Below are 21267 nucleotides of genomic sequence, written 5' to 3'. Positions count from 1 at the left end.
TGTAAACATGTGGGGCCCAGCATACATCAAGTCACTCAGCGCTGTTGTTAATCTGAGGAGTCTGTATATGTTCCACCTACATTTAATACCAGCACACCACCACCCTACTCACTGGGACCTCTGAGGTACGCCTCAGGGCCCTGTTAATCAAAGCCACTTCGGACGTTCCTGGCCCTTTTAGAAAGTACTCCAGTATTGCAGAATCTGTGTCAGACACTTCATCCGGTTCGGATTTGGGGGGAGTATGCGCACTACATGCATCTGTGCTCCCTACCTGGCCTATTCACATTTGGCTTTTAGCCACCACCTTACCCCACAGAGTCTCGGTTGTGGTTCCAAGGCCCTGACAGATGTGGGGAGCCCATCGTTTTACAGCGCCTATCTGAATGTTGAGAGCAAATGGATTGCACGAGAAATCTGTCACTTTTATTCAGTTCTCGTTGCTCATCCGAGTCTGGAGGATCAAGTATTTTCATAGCCTCTTTAAGTGTATGAGAACAAAGTTTAAAAAGCATCTGCGCCTGCCTATTTTTACTTCTTTTGTGTGACGTAGCACCAACTCTCAAATTCAGATGACTGGCAGTTGTTTCACTCCTCACCCACTAAACAAACCCTCCACTGCAGCTCTGGAAGTCACAGAGGAGACTCACTCCCGCCCCTGCTCTATCCAACTGCAGGGGTTGCGAGCCCTCCTGGGTCCAAGCCATGGTACCACTTCTGTCGGCCCAGTGCCTCCCACTGTGTTGTGCCGAGCTGCATCTCTACTCTCCGAGGAACAGGCGAGCCCACCACTACTCCGGTTAGGCAGTGAAATCTGGTGGTGTGCTTTGCGGTCTCTTCCAGCCCTCCACGCCACAGTCCCGGATCGCTAAAGTGGGTGTCCTTGCCGGTCACTCGGATTGTAGGTGCCATCCTAAGGCCTTACCAGTATCGTGGCACAGAAGAGATCAGAGGGGCATGATAGGGGCTCTGGAAAAGGGCACCAGAGGTTGACACCTCTCCAGCACACATCGGTCACCTGAGTCTAGGTTCCGCTCCATGGGGCACCATTCTGCTGCCACCCAGAGATAGGTGATGCATCCACCAAGGGGCGGCCACATTACAGCTCAGATGACAGCAGCTATTCCCAGGCCCAACTGGCTCTGGCTCTGCCCCCACTGAACTACAGTTCACCATTCGAAGATGCCACCTGCCTTTCCACACAAATACAAGCTATGAAGTAAGGTCAGGCACATCTCACCCAGACACATCAGCAGATCATCAAAGCAGTCAATCACAGAAGAACCGCATGCAGGAAAAATGCAGAGACTGCGCAGTCCACGTACAGGCTACATGAAGCAACAATCTGGAGGGTCTGTAAATTAAGCCAACAACTCGATCAATAAGCAAGGGACCTAATTCACCTCTGGGACGTAAAACATTTCAACACAGATAAAAAAAAAGTCGAGTTGCAAGAATATTTAAATATACCAATAATATAAATTATCGACAGTGTTAAGAGATTGTGTACAGAAAAGGGAGCAAAGAGTTCCAGACTTTAGACCCACAACCAGAGAACAACTGAGAAAACGTGCAGTGTTCTTGAAAGCCAGGAGTACAGGCCTCCTCAAATGTTCTACTTCTTCAACAAATAGTGTGGTGTGCTTGTGTGTAGGATATTGGGAGTACTTCTAATAGCTGCTGTTGCTACATCAAAACTGGAGTAGTATGGTTAAACTGTTTCCAATCTTTTAAAAGTAACTCAATATACTGTTATTTACAATGGAAGTGAAGGCTTCAATGTGTGCGTAGAAGTAAAATTCAAGAATACATATTATGATCCAGTGGATATGGATTCGCAAATGGACCAGCAATATAATTAATGACAGCAGCATAAAAATCATTTTAAAAGGTTGTGTGAAATTTTAATTTCACTTGCTAGGTTTTCCAAAGTTGACAAACTGCAAAAATCGCAATATTTGTTAATTTCACAAAGGCCTACCTGTGGATGGAATTTCTTACAAAAACGTTTTTACAGAAAAATGAATCGGCAAATATTTTAAAGAGATATCTCCAGTAAAAATGGGGTATAGTGGACTTACATTATTTCCTGCAAAACCTACGTTTGGAGGATTTTTTTATAAAACTGCAGTGTGAAGTTTCTGCAACTTTTCTCATCCCTAATTGTTTTTACATGATGTGAAATATAACTTTAAAATGTGTATTATGTACATGGAAAGCATAGTAATTGTGTCACAAATGACCCAGTATTTGATCCCATCCAATTACATTTTGGTTATAAATACGGCATTCGGTCATAATTAGAGATATCACAGACCAAATCATCCCCCTCATTCACATTTCAGGGCCTGGTTACCCTACGGCCAGGAAGGTGATCGATTTGAAAAGTTATTTGGACTACCTAAAGATGGGCCCAGTTCTCTGTAGCCAACCTTTCCAAATACAACCAAATATTAAAGTAAAGAGAAGTGGCGGTGCTTGCAATCCCGACAAAAGCAAAACACAAGTAAGTATGATAAGGCAGAGGGGGGATTGTTATCGGACACAATCTCAGTTAACATGCAACTGACAAGCATTTTGAATTTTTTTCCACAAAAAGTCTTGTATTTCAAAATGACATCAAGTTAATATGACTAGCTGGAAATTTGCATAGGTGGTAGCACTTAACAGCATAGAAATATAACAACAAATGAAAGCAATCTTACACTATGCAGTTCTCCAAAGTAGGCGCTGGATTTAGACAATCTCTGAAAAAGCTGTGGTAACATGATTTCCTGCATACATAATGTCCACTGACGAACTCTACACTGGAGGAACTACCGTGTTATGATGACAATGCTTCACGGCGACGGTACTTACTCTGCGGACAGAATCCTCAAAAGGAAATTATCGTTATGGAGGAAATTATGTCACTCCAACTTTTCGGGGGATTGTACACTACACCCCACTCCAAATTTGGCTTTAAGTACATTATTTTATGATCTGTTAAAAATGGCACAAATGCAGTTGGTCGTTACCTGACTTCCGTTCACTGTATAGCCATGTTTCAGTGCAAAGATTTTGGCCATTGATATGGTCATGGAAAATCCCACGATTGCAATTGCTATGGCGTCCACAAACACAGCTGAGAGGAGGTTGACGTCAGGCACAGCTGGAGGCCGGAAACTGGACGACGGAAAACACAAAGTTGTTCATTATGAAATGTCTTTCTTTCAAGCAACTTGCAAGAGATCAAACACTTTAAAAAAGGCACTTGTGACATAATGAAACCTGACATTAATGGAGGTTCAATTCAGCCAGACATTTGATGCACTCACCCTGGCCACATTACTGATTGGGGCTATCAACCGACAAACAGAGTTCCATATGCTGAGAAACATGCAATTGTATCTTGCATTATTATCTGTAATGTTCAGCAAGTAAACAGAGCAATGCATGTTAAGATATTGGTTAGTCTAGATCAGGGAGCTGATTGTTTCTAGCTGAAAGGATTTTAAAGTTACTTAAACACCGTGACGCATGTTGATGCACAGTGAAGGGCCCTGGCTGGTCACCTTTCTGTTGTTTATTACTGCATTTGGTAGCAAACTGGTAGTCATGGGTTGGACCTTTGCACAGATAGTGCCGACATAGGCAGAAACGACAATATAATGAGGTCATACTATAACAAAGTCCCTGCATTGTGCCACATAATTTCCCTTTTCCTGCTGCATAATTTAGTCAAACCTGCTGCATAATTTGGTCCGCCTACCGTATAATCGCAGTGGACATGAAAATAAGTAGCTCTTATTATAGAAAAGGTTGGAGATCCCTGGATTGGATATATACATTGAGAATGGTCAGAAATACCAGTGTTGTAGCAAGTACTGTGTCCAGTTAGAAAAGTTGTTTCTTTAAGTACATATGACCTATTCCTGGAAAGTCGGGATTAAATCACACAGAAAATCTTTGTGAATAGTCCCGTTCATATTGATAACACTGATTTTTTTCCCAGTGTATTCTTTTTGTACAGTCTCTTATCCTTAAGCTAGACACTAGAAACAATTGTTTTCCCTTGCACGCTTCATATAAAAGTTTCCGGGTGGTGGGACACACATTCTTCTGAAATCAAGTTTTTGCAGCCTACAATGACTGACTGCCCCATCAAAGAATAGTTAGTTTCTGAGCACGCACTCGTTCTCACTTACAGTGACTGTCCTTAGGTTCAGTGAGACGCTTCATGACAAAATGGATGATGCCGCACGCATTTCTACTTTGTACTTGTCAACATATCAGTGTATAGTGTCATGACAGCAAGTCCTCCAATGGCGGCTCTTCCGCTAGGGTGAGGTGGAGGAGGGTCGCCCCACTGCTTTCAAGCAGTGCAAGAAACTAAAACGTCAAATAATGATAACTTTCACTTATTCTCATTTTACCTTCCTGCTGATTGATTGATTTATACATTTATAAAGAGCAAAGAATGCCCGGAGGCGTCTTGGCGCTGAGGACTCAGAGAAACGTACATAAAAAGGATGTGCAGGATGCGTGTTTATAGGTCTCTTACAAATAGCCATGCTTTGCAAATGCCAGTGTACTATAGTGTATTTCCTATATTTAACTGAAAGCAAATTAAGAAATTATGCAAAAACAAAATGCCAGTGGTCGATACTGCAATCAACACCACACAAAGCCTTTTTTGTTGCATTTTCATACAGCGGGAGCTCGACCCAAGGCCATTGGATCACTATAGATGAGCTCCAGTTACATTACACAACACCAGATTTGTATTTTAGGTACGGGGACGTTAAGTCATGTGCCCAGAATCACAGGATGTTGTGCGATGTTGAGATTCGAGCCTGGTTACCCAGTTCCAAAGTCACATCCTCTATCCAGCCCTGAGTATCACTTTGTGGCAATGAGCAGTATTAAGACTAAGTGGCAGCTAGGGGCGAGATTAGGCATTGGGGCACCTGTAGAGTAAAGGTGTATTTGGCAGGGCAATTTCAGAAACTGTATACTTCATCATACATGTTCTTCCGTCTTCAGGATTACCTTCCTAGAAACTCACAGCTCACCAGAAAGAGGAGAAAAAGGTTTTTGCTTCTGTGTAGCAAAGTTCTAGAACTCCCAACCAGGGAAGATGCTGTAAATATCCATTACTAATCTGGAACTGCAGAGGGGTCCTTCCTGACAGTGTTTCACATGCCCTCATGATGAACAAGTAAGGAATCTCTTCAGGTAATGATCATGTGTTACTACAGTGCACCGGTCAATTTTCATCCAAATACATTTGTGCAACTGCTGTGACATGAAAAAAAAAACACGTTTTGCTGCATTGCAAATTGAAAGTTACAGTGAGTGACAAAAATGCCAGGAGCCCAACACATCAGAACATTACAACACAGCATTAAAAAAACGCAAAGTCCAAAGAATCTCTTCCCTTACCCAGTGGGGATGCTCCCAACAACTTCTACTTCATAGTTTTTGGACAAATCCAGCGCAGCCGAAACACCAGTCGAAATGATCACCTACAAATAAAATACACACGCTTTAAAGGAGGACCAGTGAACCTAAAGCCGTTTTATGAGAACCAGCCCTGTGCAATAAGTACATGTGGCATGAGCATTTTGTTTCATGTGACCGAGCAGATCGTTAGCAAAACAGCTTTAGAGGAAAGAACAATACATCCCAGGCAGCAGGTTTTGGGTGGTGCCGTGAGGGGTATGGTGGACAGATGGCCCTCGTTTAAACCTGCAGTCTAGTGTGGGTAAAGCCAGTAAACGTGAGATACAAAGCAGACTAATTCTCGTGTAAACACATGGGAATCGACACAAAAACACCAAGGGCTAGATGTAGGTAATTGTAAATTACCGATTCGAAAATACCAAATTTTACCGATTCGGTATTTTCGAATCGGTAATTGCAATGTAGATAAAAATTCGGTAAAAAATGACCGAATCGTTAAGATTCGGTAATTACCGAATCAGTAATAATTGCCATTCATTTCAATGGGCCTGGAGGCCCATAGGAATGAATGACAATTTCCGAATTGGTAAATACGGATTCGGTAAAATAGGGAAAAAGTCAAGGGTGGCAGGGTGTCACTTTGACACCCTGTTGCACCCCTGATTAGTGCTGGTGTGCACATGTGGCACACATACATGCCCTAAGGGCATGTATGTCTGTCACATGGCACAGGTGTAAATGCACATATTTGCATTTACATAGGAATTCGTTATTTACCACCAACTAATAGTTGGTGGTAAATAAAGAATCCTTTTAGCCCAGAAGCACTGTTTGAAGTGCTACCTACATTTCATTTACCGATTTGGTAAATACCGAATCGGTAAATGATGATTCGGTAAATACCGATTTGTTATTTACCGAATCTGTAAATGTGCCCCCTACATAGGAAAAGTCTATTACCGGTCAGTAACGGACGATTTCGGCCGTTACCAACCGGTAATAGGGATGGGTGAGTCTCTGTAGCCTGGCTCTTGCTCAGGTCGAGGCCCTGCTGGATCCTCGAGCCCATAACGAGCCGAGGTTTAATAGAGCCGGAGCTGCCGACGCCGACCCTGTTGCTGCTTGAGTTTGCAATTAGCAGCCGACTTACACTCACTGGCCTGGGTTAACTGGCCCATGCCTGGTCATTGGTTCCCTGAGTTTGGAATTCTTCCAAGTGAACTCATGTACTGATGCCTATGCCCGAGCTCCTTATCTAGCAGCCTGCTGCACTTCGTTTTATCTTTTAGGATTCGTGCAATACTCCGTCGAAAAATGCACTGAAGGCACTCTATAGGTATATGTGGATTCTGCCTCCTACTCTTGCCTGGGGAACCAGGTTCCAGTCTAGGCGTCGGCTTAACATTCTGTGATTCTGGGCAAATCAGGTAATCTCCCCGTGCCTACCAAAAATGAATGTCAACTTGTGCTGGGTAAAGCGCTCCAATACCTTCGGTCACGCTTGCACTATACAAAAACGTCAGAAAATGCACAAAAGGTAAAAACAAAAAATTAACATAAAAAAGGAAAGATTAAGGTACCCATTCAGTGGCCGATTTGTACAAAGTGAAATCCGAAAACATTGATAAATTGCAGCTTCCCCGCCTAAATTGTGTGATCTTAGGCAAATATTTTATTTTACCAAAACGCCTTTTTCTTCATTATTGCATATAAAAGCACCTTCAAAATGAACATTCAAAATACCAATTGTACAAAATCCTACAGTGTCTGATTAATAGACTATAATGTTGCTCTATAATAATAACCAGGGCCATCTATAGGGTTTACATGACAGCAGTCTTGTATCCTGGGGCCATATGTATCATAGTTCCGTTTTGCGAATTCCAAATAGCGAATTTTAAGGAATCGCTATTTGGAATTCGCAAAACGGTATGTATGTAGGTAATCTAGGAATTTTAGCGATTCCTTACTATTCCATATTTGCGAATTCGCAAATTGCGAATTCGCAAATAAGGAATACTTCCCATTCATTTCTATGGGCCAGGAGGCCCATAGGAATGAAGGGGAAATTTGCTAATCGCAATTTGCTAATCGCAAATTGTGCGAATTTTCAAGGGTGCAGGGAGTGTCTCAAGAAGACCCTGCTGCACCCCTGAAAATGACATGTGTGCGCATATGGCGCACATACATGCCCAAAGGGCATGTATGAGCGTCACATGGCACCTTTTGTTTTTTAAAAAAAAGCTTTTTTAAAAGAATTCGCAAGTTACCACCAACTACAAGCTGGTGGTAATTTGCGAAATCTTATTCCAAAATCGCCATTTTTAAATATTTCATACATATCATTTAGGAAATCGCATTTAGCGATTTCCTAAATGCTTGTGCAATGTTAAGGAATCGCAACATTTGCGATTCCTTAACATTTGCGATGCGATTATTTCATACACTGCATTTCACGTTTTTCTTGTCGCAAAAGCTGCGAATTTCCGATTCACAGCGTTTGCGACAATAAAAACGCTTCATACATATGGCCCCTGGTTCACTAATGGTTCATGTTTGAAAACTATTAATAAGTACTTATCAGTGCTGTGCTGTATGTCAAAAATTCCACACTTCAAAGAAATACGTTTCTTTGAATTCTGAAGGGGATCTATGGTATTATACTGACGTTTGTTGTAGGATTTACATAGCAAACAGGTTCAATGCTCGGCTTGTGCACAACGTCTTAGAACCGAGCCAGAACATTGTCTCAACTCTCCCTGTTAATGTGTTGGCTCGCCCACTTCTAATTAAAAGTGGCGTGGTTCAATGACACTTGGCATTCCCAGGCGGGGCAATACCCAGGCACAGTTTCACCAGCAAAAAGCAGAAGGAATATTCTCGGACCTCCTGGTCAGGGACCTGCTCTTCCCCAGCAAACTCCACTTCTAAGTGCCGCCGCTCAGGGCACCGGGATCTGCTTGCTCAGTTAGGTGTTGAGGCCATCCTCCACCCGCAGGCTCCTGCCTGCGCCTCATCCCTGGTGGTCCAGTCCGAGAGTCTTGCTATTCTGCTGGCCGCTGTTGTCTGTGACTGTCCTTGTGCTATTTGTGCTATTTTTCTGTCGCCTGTGTCTGTGCCCGTGTCGGTTTTTGAGACATGTTTCTGTCTTCTGTCTCTGTGGCCGTGGCTGTCTTGAGCCCTTTTTCTGTTCTCCTTTTTCTGCCTTTTCTGTGCCAGTAATTGTACCTGTGTCCTCTGTGCTGTTCTGTCCCTGTGCCCCTTGCCCTTTGTGCCCTTACCGCCGCTGCTGCCCCCACAGCCCCTACCCCTGCTGCTTCCCTCCCCTACTTAATGGCGGCGCTGCAAGGGAGTGTGAGCAAGACCTCTGACCCATGGTCAGGGACCTGCTCTACCCCCGCTCCTGAGTGCCACTGCTCAGGGCACCGGGATCTGCTCACTCAGGTAGGTGTTGAGGCCCTCCTCCACCCACAGGCTCCTGCTTGTGCCTCATTCCTAGTGGTCCAGTGGGAGAACCTTGCTCTTCTGCTGGTCGCTGTGGTCTGAGACTGTCCTCGTTTCATTCTTCTGTCTTCTGTCTCTGTGCCCGTGTCTGTGTTTGAGCCATTTTTCTTTCTTCTGTCTCTGTGCCTGTGTCTGTCTTGAGCCATTTTTCTGTCATTTTTCTGTTCTCCGTTTTCTGCCTTTTCTGTAATTGTACCTGTGTCCTCTGTGCTGTTCTGTCCCTGTGCCCCTTGCCCTCTGTGCCCTTCACGCCGCTGCTGCCCCCGCGGCCCCACCCCTCCCTGCAGGTTTCCGCTTCCCGCGCCCAACTGCGCTTCCCTCCCCCCTCCCCTACTTAATGGCGGCTGCTGTGTGGCTGCGCCGCTGCCGTGCCAAAGGCAAGCCGTCTGTGCCTGTCCAGGACCTGACTGCAGCTAGTGCCAGGAACCCTGGATATATGACCTGCCACCGCTACAACTCCGCTGCCCTCCTCGCACTCAACCCCGGAAGAAATAACAACTGACAGTTCTCCTGCAGACACTGCAGACCTCACTTCACCGTCAACAGCCCTACCACGACTGCTGAACCCACACTGGACGCCCGCATCACAGAAGCCCTGACGTGCATCCTCCTCAACTTCTGCACCCTACACAGACACACCATGGAGATCTGGGACCTGCTCGACACCCTCTCACCAGTCGTCGCCTTCTTCACAGAAACATGGACTAACGCCGCCTCCGCCCCGACATCGCCAGTGCCATCCCACAAGAGCTCCCTCCAACTCTCCACCTCCAGCACGAGTGAGCCCCTCTCTAACACAGAGCACCTCCACTTCCAGATCCAGCCCAGAACCACCATGGGCAGTACCCTCGTCTACAGACCCCTGGGGCCTTGCGCCTCTGCCGCCACAATCATTGCTGACCTCGTCGCACCCCAAGCCATTTCCTCCATGGATTAAATTCTCATCGGATACCTGAACTTCCACCTCGACAACTGCAGCGACCCAGACTCCACCACCCTCCTTGACAACCTCGCCAACATCGGACTGAAGCAGCTCGTCACCACCCCCACCCACAGAGCTGGACACACCCTCGACCCCATCTTCGCAGGAGGGACAAACATCCACTTCAGCAACACCAAGCAGCCTGGACAGACCACCACTGTGTACACTTCACCTTCAACACCATCACTGCACCCAAACCTGCCCCGCACTTGCCATGAAGGAACTGGAGTAAGATCACAGAGGAACACCTCAACACCACCCTCCTCCATGACTCCCCCACTGCCACGACGTTCGCCGACTCCACAGCAACTACACCACGTGATCTCCAGCTGCGCAGACAAGCTCGCACCCCTCCGCCACCCCATCAAACAACGCCCCCTGAAGGCCACCTGGTTGACCACCGATCTCCAAGAAGCCAGGCGCTCCTGCAGACGCCTCAAGAAACTCTGGAGGAACAGGAAAACCACCGAAGACTAGAACAGCTACAGGAACTCCATGACTGAATACCACCAGCACATCAGAGCCACCAAGTGGACTTTATCAAGAATAAAATCCACACCAACACTAGTAACGCCAAAGAACTATTCAACGTCATACAGCAGTTCACCAAACCCCCCAGCAAAACTACACACGTCACACCATCCCAGGACCTCTGCAACAAGCTCAGCTCCTACTTTCAACTGAAAATCAAGGCCCTCTACAACAACTTCAACGAACATACTCCAGACACCACCCCCCTCTCCACCACCAACAACCAGCCCACCATCACCACCTGGAAATCTGCTACCACCAAAGAAACCACCTCAACCATGAATAACACCAACTTAGGAGCCCCCACGGACCACTGCCCACTGCATATCTACCACAGAGCCACCGTCTCCATAGCAGCCGAACTAAGCCGGACCATTAATGCCTCCCTCGAATCCAGCATCTTTCCCGATGACTGGAAGCAGGCAGAGGTTAAGCCCCTCCTCAGGATACCCTCAGTCGATTTGACGGACCTGAAAAACTACCATCCCATCTCTCTCCTTCCCTTCGCAGCCAAACTCACCAAGAGATTAGTCAACGCCCAGCTGACGACCTTCATCGAAGAGAACGCCATTCTCGACTCCTCCCAGTCTGGATTTCGCAGCAACCACAGCGCTGAGACCGCCCTCCTCGCCGCCACCGATGACATCCGCATGCTACTCGACAAGAGCCACACTGCAGCCCTCATCCTACTAGACCTCTCCGCAGCCTTCAACACTGTCTCACAACGCACTCTCACAGCCAGACACAACGCCGGTATACGAGAAAACGCCCTCGACTGGATCTGCTCCTTTCTCTTCAGCAGATCCCAAAGAATCAGATTTTCACCCTACCTCTCTGAACCCACAGAGATCAACTGAAGTACCCCAAGGATCCTCGCTCAGCCCTATGCTTTTCAACATCTACATGGCCCCCCTCTCCCCCATCGTCAGACAGCATGGGCTCAGCATAGTATCCTACGCCGATGACACCCATCTCATCCTCTTCCTCAAGATAAACCTGGAAGACACCAGACTCTGTTTCCAGGAAGGAATGAAGGACATTGCAGCCTGGATGAACAACAGCTGCCTGAAGCTCAACTCGGAGAAGAAAGATGTCTTCATCCTCAGATCCTCCTCCACCGCCTGGGACAACACCTGGTGGCTTTCCGCCCTTGGAAACCCACCCACTCCAACAGACCATGCCCGAAACCTCAGCATCATCCTAAACTCCTCCCTCACCATGACCCGCCAGATCAACGCCGTCGCCTCCACCTCCTTCAACTCCCTCCGCATCCTCCGCAAGACCTTCAAATGGATTCCGCCCAAATGCAGAAAGACCATCACCCACATACTCCTAACCAGCAGACTGGACTACGGAAACGCCCTCTACGCCGGAATCAACAGAACCCTGCTACACAAGCTCCAAACCATTCAAAACACCGCAGCCAGACTCGTCCTCGGAACCCCATGACACGAGCACATGACCCAGCACCTACGAGACTGCCACTGGCTCCCCGTCGAGAAGAGAGTAACCTTCAAGCTACTCATCCACGCCTACAAATCCCTCCACATCGGACCTAAATATCTCAACGAGAGTGTATCCTTCCACATACCCAAAAGGAACCTCCACTCCGCCGACCTTGCCCTAGCAGAGACCCCATGCATCTGATGAACTAGAGCAGGTGGAAAAGCCTTCTCCTACGTCGCATTAAAGACCTGGAACGAGCTCCCAGTCAACATCAGACGTTCCTCTACTTTGCACACCTTCAGGAAGAGCCTCAAGACCTGGCTCTTTGACTGATCCAGAGCTGCACCCCCCAGCACCTTGAGACCCTCACGGGTGAGTAGCGCGCTTTATAAAACCCTGATTGATTGATTGATTGATTGATTGAAGGAATATGTGCGGAATAAATGGCCTGGTACTGGGTGAATGATGTGGAGACAAGTGTAGTAGTTAATCATCTCACATGTTGTTCCCCCTTATGTCTCAAAAACCTTTAAGTGCACAGTAAGTATGGGGTGAAACTGTTTGAAAACTCTAATTTTTGTTGCAGGTTTACCACCTCACCATTATAGTACAACTTGTAACCAGACAATTTTTGGGTATCTAACTAGAAAAAAAGAAACAGCCAAGAAGGAATAACGATAAACATGAAGTCCTGAATTGGACGCTCTAATAAGCTTGCAGTGTATTTGTTTTATGCAGACATACTTCTTGCAAACACTTCACAGCAGTGTACAACCACATGTGCACTCAACCGGCGACTGCAAACTGGTTTAATTACAATGAAGGACACTGGGAGAACCATCAGTTGCTAAATGGCTTCTTAATATGCTGCCCAGTAGCCTCAGTGACACAAGCTTTATTTAAAGGGTTGTGTGGCATGTTTTTCTAGGTAAAAGATAAGCATGCGGCGTGTGAGTATGGAATGGAGGGTTTCGTGGTATGGATGGTGAGTGAATGTATGAGGAAATGGAATGTGGCAGTTGTGGCTTTTGGTGGACAGAAGGAGGGAACTGCGATTTCAGACTAATTATGGTCTAAACCTTCGCCCCGTCTTCAACTTGGTCCTCTTTGCAGGGCCACTCTCAAACTTTTTGCCTTTACCACTTCTGTTTTTCTGAATTTGTTTTTGTTGGCATTAGGACTCAGCACACTTTAATACTGCTAGCCAGTACCGTAGTGCTTGTGCTCGCTTCCTAAAACTGGCCTACTTCTGATTGGCACATTGAATTTACTTATAAGTCCCAAGTAAAGGTTCCTACAAGGTAACCAGAGGCTGTAAATTAAAAGCTACTAGTGGTACTGCATACAAGTATACAAAAAATGATGGATGAAATGCTGGAATTAATCACAGCCACTGGTAATTACTAAGGGGCGACACCCCAATCCATTGTTACTTTGCACACTATGCCACCTCAGTTTGGACCCAGTTATACGCTCTTGGAACGGCTTCAGTGGGAACAGTCAGGCCCGAACTGCCAGGTCAGGTCTTCCCTGAAACAGAACAAAAGCAACCTAGGACTAGTTTTGTCCTTGGTATGGGTTCATCTGCCAGGTATAGTTTGGTTCAAGTGGCAGTGTGCAAGGGACCCACGTCTGGGAATACGCGACCAACTAATGGCAACATACAAAGCATGCAAAAAGTGATGGATGGAATGCTAGAATTAATCTCATCCAGTGGCAATTGCTTGGGCTGGATCCTATTCCTATGTTATTTTGCACACCATGCCACCTCAGTTTGGACAAAACAATATGCAAATCAGTCTTGACCATTCTCCAACGGGAACAGTCTGGCCCGAACTACCAAGTCAAGTCCTCCCTGAACCAGAATACAAGCAACCCAGGACTGCTTTGGCCCTTGTTATGGGCTTCGCAGGAGGGTATAGCTTTGTTCCAGTAAAACAGCAAGTCGAGGCCTGGAAGAGTTACCCGCCCAGTGTCTGTGGGAGGGGGCCGGGCATGTCGGCGTCTTGTCTCCCTTCCTGTGCTCCTCATGGCCAGGGGAAGTGCACCGGGGCAGAAGGGAAACTGCTTCGCTGGGCGGCAGCAGACCAAGAGATGCATCAGCTCTCCTGCATTGTAGGCACTGCAAGATGGCTGCAGGGGCCTTGGGGCTCTTCCCATGGCCCGGCACAAAGAAAACGAGGCTGTGGGTTTCTAGGTGGAACCGGGGAACCAGGTATAAAAACTGAAGATTAGGAAAGCTGCTTATTAATTATTCAGTGCTTATTAAGCGCCCCATCCCCCGAGAGGATTACAATGAGCACATCTTCTCTTTTTAGTGCCCCAAGAAGGGCAGGGGTACCACCAACAAGTCTTAAAGTGTGTTTGTGGGAGCTGCATGATGTGCAGCAGTCCCCTTGAATGTTGTAAAAACTAACTCTACTTCTCCCAGGGAATTGAATATCAGACCCTGGGAGAGGTTTGATTTAGATGTAAGTGCTCTTGGAGGTTATACTTCTGTGCAGAGGATCTGGACTGCAAGTGCCATCTAGTGGCTTATCCTAAAGCTGCATCAGCAGCAAATACATGTAGAAGACAGACTATAAGACTAATGTTAATGAATTCACGGCTTTATCGATAATGGTAATTGTGGATTATGCAATGTTTCTCAAGACAATGAATGCTAATGAATGTGGACATTACCCCTCTTGACCCCAATGGTGCATTATAACACAATGCGTATTAATACATTCCCAATTGATTAAAATAGTTTGTATACATGAAATGGGAGAATTATAACGTGGTTATTTTTACTGATGGGGTGACACCTAAGCCAGTAGGCCTGCCTTTTTGATAACGACATCCCATTATATTGTGGCACTAAATCCAGTGTGGGTGGGGAGGTATTGTAAGTATATCGTTTACGAGTCACTAGGGGTGTAACGGGGCATATGGGTGTGGCTAAAGAAATTTCCATCTACTTGATTGTACATATTTGTAATTTAATGCATGGTATTTTAGTAGTGTGTGTGAAATAGTAGTGTTGTTCCTTTTAAAAAGTAAAGGAACTGACTGGACAATGATTTACTGAGTGTTGTTGTTGGGTACCAATGAGCTGGGATTCCTAGCTCACACCACCTCCCCTGAGCAGGCCTTGGAACTACACTGAGAGAATCAAGTGCTACAATAAGGAACTTGGTTCCAAGTAAAAAGACAACTGCTGACTTATTATTTGTGAAGGACTCCCATCCAGACTCCATCTGTACCCCATATGTTTAAGGGGCACAGCTTGTCCAGTGCAGAGAAAATCTACTTGATTGAAGCACATAAAGGGCGGGGCAATGGTTTGGAAGAACTTAGACATTTGCCAATGCAAAACGATGAAGAGGATATATCTACTTTAAAATACGTTGACAGACAAATGAAAGAATGCCCTGGTTAGGAGAGAAACACAATTTGAATGGAAAGTTTTACTTGGAAGAGGGAGTCAATTGATAAATACGAGGCTCCTCTGAGGTCACTTGGAGACATGTGCGATTTTGTAAACATTTACCGTGACCAGGTATTGAGAGACCAAATCCTAATGAGACCCAATAGCCAAAATGTACGAAAAAAGACTGTGGGAAAACATGGAGATATCATTTAATGCTACTATTAACATAGCAAGAGACGTGGAGCAGCCAGAATGCTGTGTCCACGAAATATGTTCGCCTCCATGTAATGACATTAATTACTAATCACTAAATCAAGTCTAATCATCCGGGGAATTCTAAGAGCTGCCCAGGAATTGATAAAATATGCAACAAATGTAAAAAGACAGGGCATTTCGGGAATATTTGTAGGCATAGGGGTGGGCAAACCAACATGGATGTTGGTGGTGGAAGTGAAGCTGATAAATTTGGCTTAAGCCCCTATGCCGCTCAGTGAGGGCAAGAGGAGGTGCAAAGAGCAATCAAGGTGTTTTATCAATATGGAAGAGGAGGAACTCACATTAGGGTAGACACCTGTGCGGTATGCCATATTAGAAATGGATTTAGTCACCAGATGCTGGGGTAACGAGAAGTTATGGACCACTGATATTAGCCTGGTGGGCATACCTGTCACAGGATTGAGTTTGTACGTTGTTTGGGCAAATATTAATATTCATTTTAGGCGAGGAAGAGCAAATTGCATGTGGCCAAGAATTACAGGCGGTGGGTATAAGGTTAGATGCAAGGGCTGACTGGGATAGATAAAGATGAGGATGGGTTGGAGGGTACTTTGAAACAAGGATGTCATTTTGACAGGGAGTGTTAACGAGGAATTGGGAGATGACCAATGGTTTGAAACATCGAATATTCTTTTTTTTTTTTAAAGATGCTGTTCTAGTTAGCCATAAAGTGAGCCGCTGACATACAGGTGCAAGCTAAGATGTTGAGTGACCTTTGTAGTAAGGGGGTCATTGAACCAATAGACTTCTCTTCTTGCTTAGCTTCAGTAGTGATTTGTTAGAAGGGGTCTGGCCAGGGGCGTCCTGAACCCCCGCTTTACCAGCTACAGTGGGGGATGGGTTCTTTATGAACCTCTTATCTGCAACTGGGCAAATAAAAGCTCACAATTAACGCTAAAACGAAGAGAGAAGGATGCATTGAAAGAAAAGAAAAACTGACGAGTGCATGCGTGAGTAGGGGGCAAGATGGATCAATAGTGGGTGAAAGGATGGGTGCAAAGGATGGATGGGCGGATAAAAGGATGGATGGATGAATGGGTAAAGGTATGGCTGGATGTAAGGATGAATGCATGAGTAGGTGAAAAGATGGGTGGAGGAATGGACAAGTGGCTGAAAAAGGTTGATGGATGAGTGGTTGAACTAACCGATGGATGAGTGGGTGAAAGGATGCATGATTGAGTGGGTGAAAGGATGCATGATTGAGTAGGTGAAAGGATGAGTAGGTGACAACAAGGGTGGATGAAAGGATGGCTGAATGAGTGGATGAATGGATGGGTGGGTGAAAGGATGGATGATTAAGTGAAAGGATGGATGGATCAGTGGGTGAAAGGATGGGTGTCAAAGATTGGGTGGATAAAAGGATGGATGGGTATGTGAGAGGATGGGGAGGTGAGAGGAGGGATGGATGAGTTTTTAAAATGATGGCTGGGTGGGTGAAAGGATGAATGGGTTAAAGGCAGGATGGGTGAAAGGATGAATGGATGAGTAGATAAAAGGCTGGGTGGATGGATGGGTACACGTCTGGGTGAGAAGAGGGTAAATGGGTGGATGAAACGATGGCAGAATAAATGCAAATTTGAGAAGATGGATAGATGGGTGGGTGGGTGAAAGGATGGTAAAGTAAATGGAAATCTGAGAAGATGGATGGATGGGTCGATGATAGATGTCAAAATAAATGAAAATCTGAGTGGACTGATGGATGAGTAGTTGAAAGGATGGCGGAGTAAATGGAAATCTGAGCGGTTGGATGTATGGATCGGTGAGTGAAAGGATAGCAGAGTAAATGGATACCTGAGAGGATCGACAGCTGGGGGAAAGGATGGCAGAATAAAAAGAAATCCGAGAGTAAGAATGGATGGGTTGCACAATAAATGGAAATCTGTGAGTATAGATGGATGGCAAAGTAAAACCAAATCTGAGAGGATGGATGGACGGACGGTCAAAAGGATCAATTGATGGATGAAAGGCTTAATTGATGGAATGGTAAGTAAATGGAAGCATGGCTGGGGTGAATGAATCCCTAGATGATGGGTGTCTTAACGGATAGATATTTAAAATGGTGAAAGATTGGATTATAGAGGAAAGAATGATTGGATGACAGAATGTAATATTTGGTGGATATCAGCGTGTGGATGGAAGGGTGAAATGATGAATGGATTCATGCTTGGATGGAAGAGACAAGGTAGCTCTTCTAGAGAGGTTCAGGCTCATTAGCTTTGCTTGCTTGGTGCCATCAGACCTTTGTTTCAAAGTGGGGGGTATTTTAATTTTCTGGCTACCACCTTTGGGTCTGGGAAACTGAAACAGATTCCTACACCGAGTTGGTTTAACAGATCCATAAGGGTGGACAGCCGCCCATTACTAAATATTCATGAGATGCGGTTGTCAGTGGCAGGTGCTTCCATTTTTTATCCTCTTGATCTGCTAACCGCCTATCAGCAGATTGCACTGGACGATCATTCCAAGTACCCGACAGCTTTTGAGACTCTAACAGTCACTTACCTATATAGAAGGGTACTTTTTAGAGTAGCTGGTGCCATTTCAATGTTTCTATACCTAAAGAAAGTAATGTTGATTGGAATTTCTGGGGCAATGATGTTCCAGGACGGCATTTTAGTACATGGTAGCACAGAACAGAAATATGATTACAGTTCAGAAAGAATGTTCCAACTTTTAAAGAAAAGGGTGGCCAAAACCAAGTAAAATAATTGAAGTGTTTTCAAATACTGTAAGGGGTCAAGGACTGAAGGCTATTGTATCTTAGTTGGGTGTTAATGTATGGTGGAACTTTGCATAGGGAAAATAGATATTGGTGTCAATGAGAGTTCCAACGTGTTTTGGAATCCGGACAAATTGGAAGTTTTAGATAAACATGTAACTGGGAGTAGGCTTGGTGATGTGGGTGCGGTTAATGGGACAGGGAGTGATTGAGAGAGAAGTAAGATGCTTCTATCAGATTATAGTAAACCTCCTCCTGTGCTGAGAAGGGGTGATAGAAGCAGTATCCAAGCAGGTTAGGTAATTTTGCTGTAGGTTAGTTGTGAGGTGATATCGCATTATTCTATTATACTTTAGTTATTTAGTAAATGTGCTGGGATGGAATCTGAAAGCACAGAGCACTACGCTTAAGGTTTTGTCTATGGGGGATGTAGGTGTATGGTATGCTCTTTTAGTTGGAAAAGGAGCATGTGATTTTAAGTATGGAATGGAGTGAAATGTGAGTTTGGATGAGGGCATTGATTGCAGTAGTTGGTCGAGAATAGTGGACAGTTGAGGGGGGGCTGTGGTTGTGGACAGGCTGTGCTCTGCCCACTGCCCAGTCGCTCCTGTCCTATTCATCTTTAATCAAAAATCATTGAAACTGTGTGTGCAGCACAATTGTTTTAGCCAAATATTGGATTTCCAGAGAAACCTCTTTCAGACTGATAGGATCTTGGCAGCCTTCTCTCTGGGGAAAGTGAGGAGACCGAATTAGGTGCACATATTATTGTAACTACACTGCGGTTTGTACCTGAAGCTGTACATACAGTGTAGAAATGTTTAGCACTCCATGTGCCATTACCCTTTCAAGAATTTCAAGTGAGGCAACAATTTTGGAATTAAGACACATTACCTCTTAAAAAAAATAGCACAGCGGGTGTTTGTAGGAGTCTGAGACCATTCTAAAAGAAAGGGGGGCAGAATTAAGCGACAAGGAAATTGGCGAGCATAAGGCAGAAATGGCAGAGGAAACAAAAAACAGCAGGATTTGGAAAAGTGGGAAGTAGGGGATGTGGAGCGATATAATATTAGCCAGGGAACGGATGTGGTGTGAAATGGGATCTCGTCTGTGTTTCCTTTACACACAAGTGCCTATGGGGGATCTGAACATCTCGATAACTTTGAACAACAGTGTTGTCAGTGCCAAAAAACTTCCATGAGAAATTGAGCTATCATGATGCTATACGTTCTTGTTCGTTGTATAAAGAGCAGTGCTCAAACCTAGGCACCTGTGTCTGAAGGCAGCATTAGTCATTGGAGCCTTGACAGGATAAAACATTTTCAGTGCAGTACACATTTTAAAATGAAGGTCTCTTTTACTAAAAATTAAATGCTTCTCTCCCAAAATTGTTCAAATTGGTGGACATGGTTTATTACCTGTCTGTTCTCCATTTACATTGAATATCTAGCGCAAAAAAGGTTTATTGAAAACATTACGAACTATATCTTTGCATTATGCTCAAGGTGCTTTAAGAAAATATTCACTAAGTGCAGGTGGAAATGTCTCCATTGGATCTTGGAGCAAAAACCTAAGAAGAAATGGAGGAATCAACATCACAAGGCCAAGGTAAAATTAGTTCTTTCATTTATTACTTAGCAAACCTTTAAAAGTGAAAAAAGTAATACAGTGCCTGTGCACACCATTGTTTGCCTAAAGTGTAGGCCACAGCCCCCATTCTGGGCCCTCAACACCACACATTATCTTCAACAGCATAACTAACACAGTACTTACCACTATGATCTCCATAGGGATTGGAACCGGCAATTTATTTTTGAATCGTTGATTAATCTCCTTAGCGGCCAGTAGCAAGATCACACATATCAGTCCAACGATGAGTGCCGCGACGTTGGTTGTCATGATATTTGAAAGTACTGCAATTATACTCTGTAACATAGCAAAGAAACAGATCAATAAGCAACCATTGATCCTTTCAAACAGCATTTTTTGTTGACAATAGAGTTCTCTCAAGGTGAACAGAATTTCATATTTTGATACTATTTCTGATTTCAAGTATTGGAAAATATATAAGAGAACAATAAGAAACAGCTCCTGGGGAAGATCAGAGCAGGCATTGGTAGACCTTTCAATTTAAAGACTCTAGAATGTCCTTTTACCTCTTCCTTGTGAAAGTCCAGCATTAGACAGAATAGCTGCTGAACTTTAGCACAGAGATTGGAGCTTTGGCGACTTACCAGCTTTCCTAGTTTGACAAGAGGTGTTCAGCTTGTCGTACGTGAAACTTCAACAATGGAAAAACCCACCATAGTTGAATGTGCATGCAGGGCTGGAAGCTATGCGAAGAGATGCGTCACTGGAACAGATTTCATTAAAAGTAAGAGACGCTTGGTCACCACTAACGCATTTTATTTTTTTGCAGTATCATATAGAGCAAACTCGACCTAAGGTATTGGAGCACTTTACATGACCACAGGTTAAATTACATAAGAACATATTCATTTTTGGTAAACACTGGGAGATTAAGTGATTTGCCGCTATTGGTAATTGGCGTCTATGTGGACTAAGTGTTTATCCCATGCTTGAGAATATAGTTGGTACATTTATTACTACAGCACAGAGGTCAAATTCGAGTGGGTATCCACAGTGGAGTCAAACTGACATGAGAAACCACAAGCCAGGGCCTCCCTGAACCGGTACAAAAACAGCCCAGCACCGGTTTTGACCTTGTTATGGGTTCATCCACCAGATATAGCTTAGTTCCAATGACATTGTGCAAGGCCCCCACATCTGGATATACCCGTCCCACTAAGTGCGACATACAAGACATACAAAAAGTGATGGATGGAATGCTAGAATTCATCTCAGCCACTGGTTATTACTCAGGCCGCATCCCAGTCCAATAATTTTTTGCACAGCATGCCACCACAAATAGCATATTACACTCTGCGCATC

The 21267-nt window shown here is 44.9% G+C and overlaps 1 protein-coding gene across 1 annotated transcript in view; it reads right to left on the bottom strand.

Annotated features, from left to right (window-relative positions):
- SLC26A5 (solute carrier family 26 member 5) overlaps positions 1-21267 on the bottom strand; it is a 392278-nt gene that overhangs the window by 151453 nt on the left and 219558 nt on the right. The window contains exons 7-9 of the mRNA XM_086967432.1: positions 20089-20241; positions 5425-5507; positions 3018-3165 (exon numbers count right to left, since the gene is read on the bottom strand). Coding sequence (XP_086823558.1) covers positions 3018-3165; positions 5425-5507; positions 20089-20241 — 384 coding nt within the window. The remainder of the gene's footprint in view (positions 1-3017; positions 3166-5424; positions 5508-20088; positions 20242-21267) is intronic.

Source organism: Lissotriton vulgaris, chromosome 1_1 (genome assembly GCF_964263255.1).
Source record: "Lissotriton vulgaris chromosome 1_1, aLisVul1.2, whole genome shotgun sequence".
NCBI classification, from domain to species: Eukaryota; Metazoa; Chordata; class Amphibia; order Caudata; family Salamandridae; genus Lissotriton; species Lissotriton vulgaris.
This window is presented reverse-complemented; position numbering and strand designations above follow the sequence as displayed.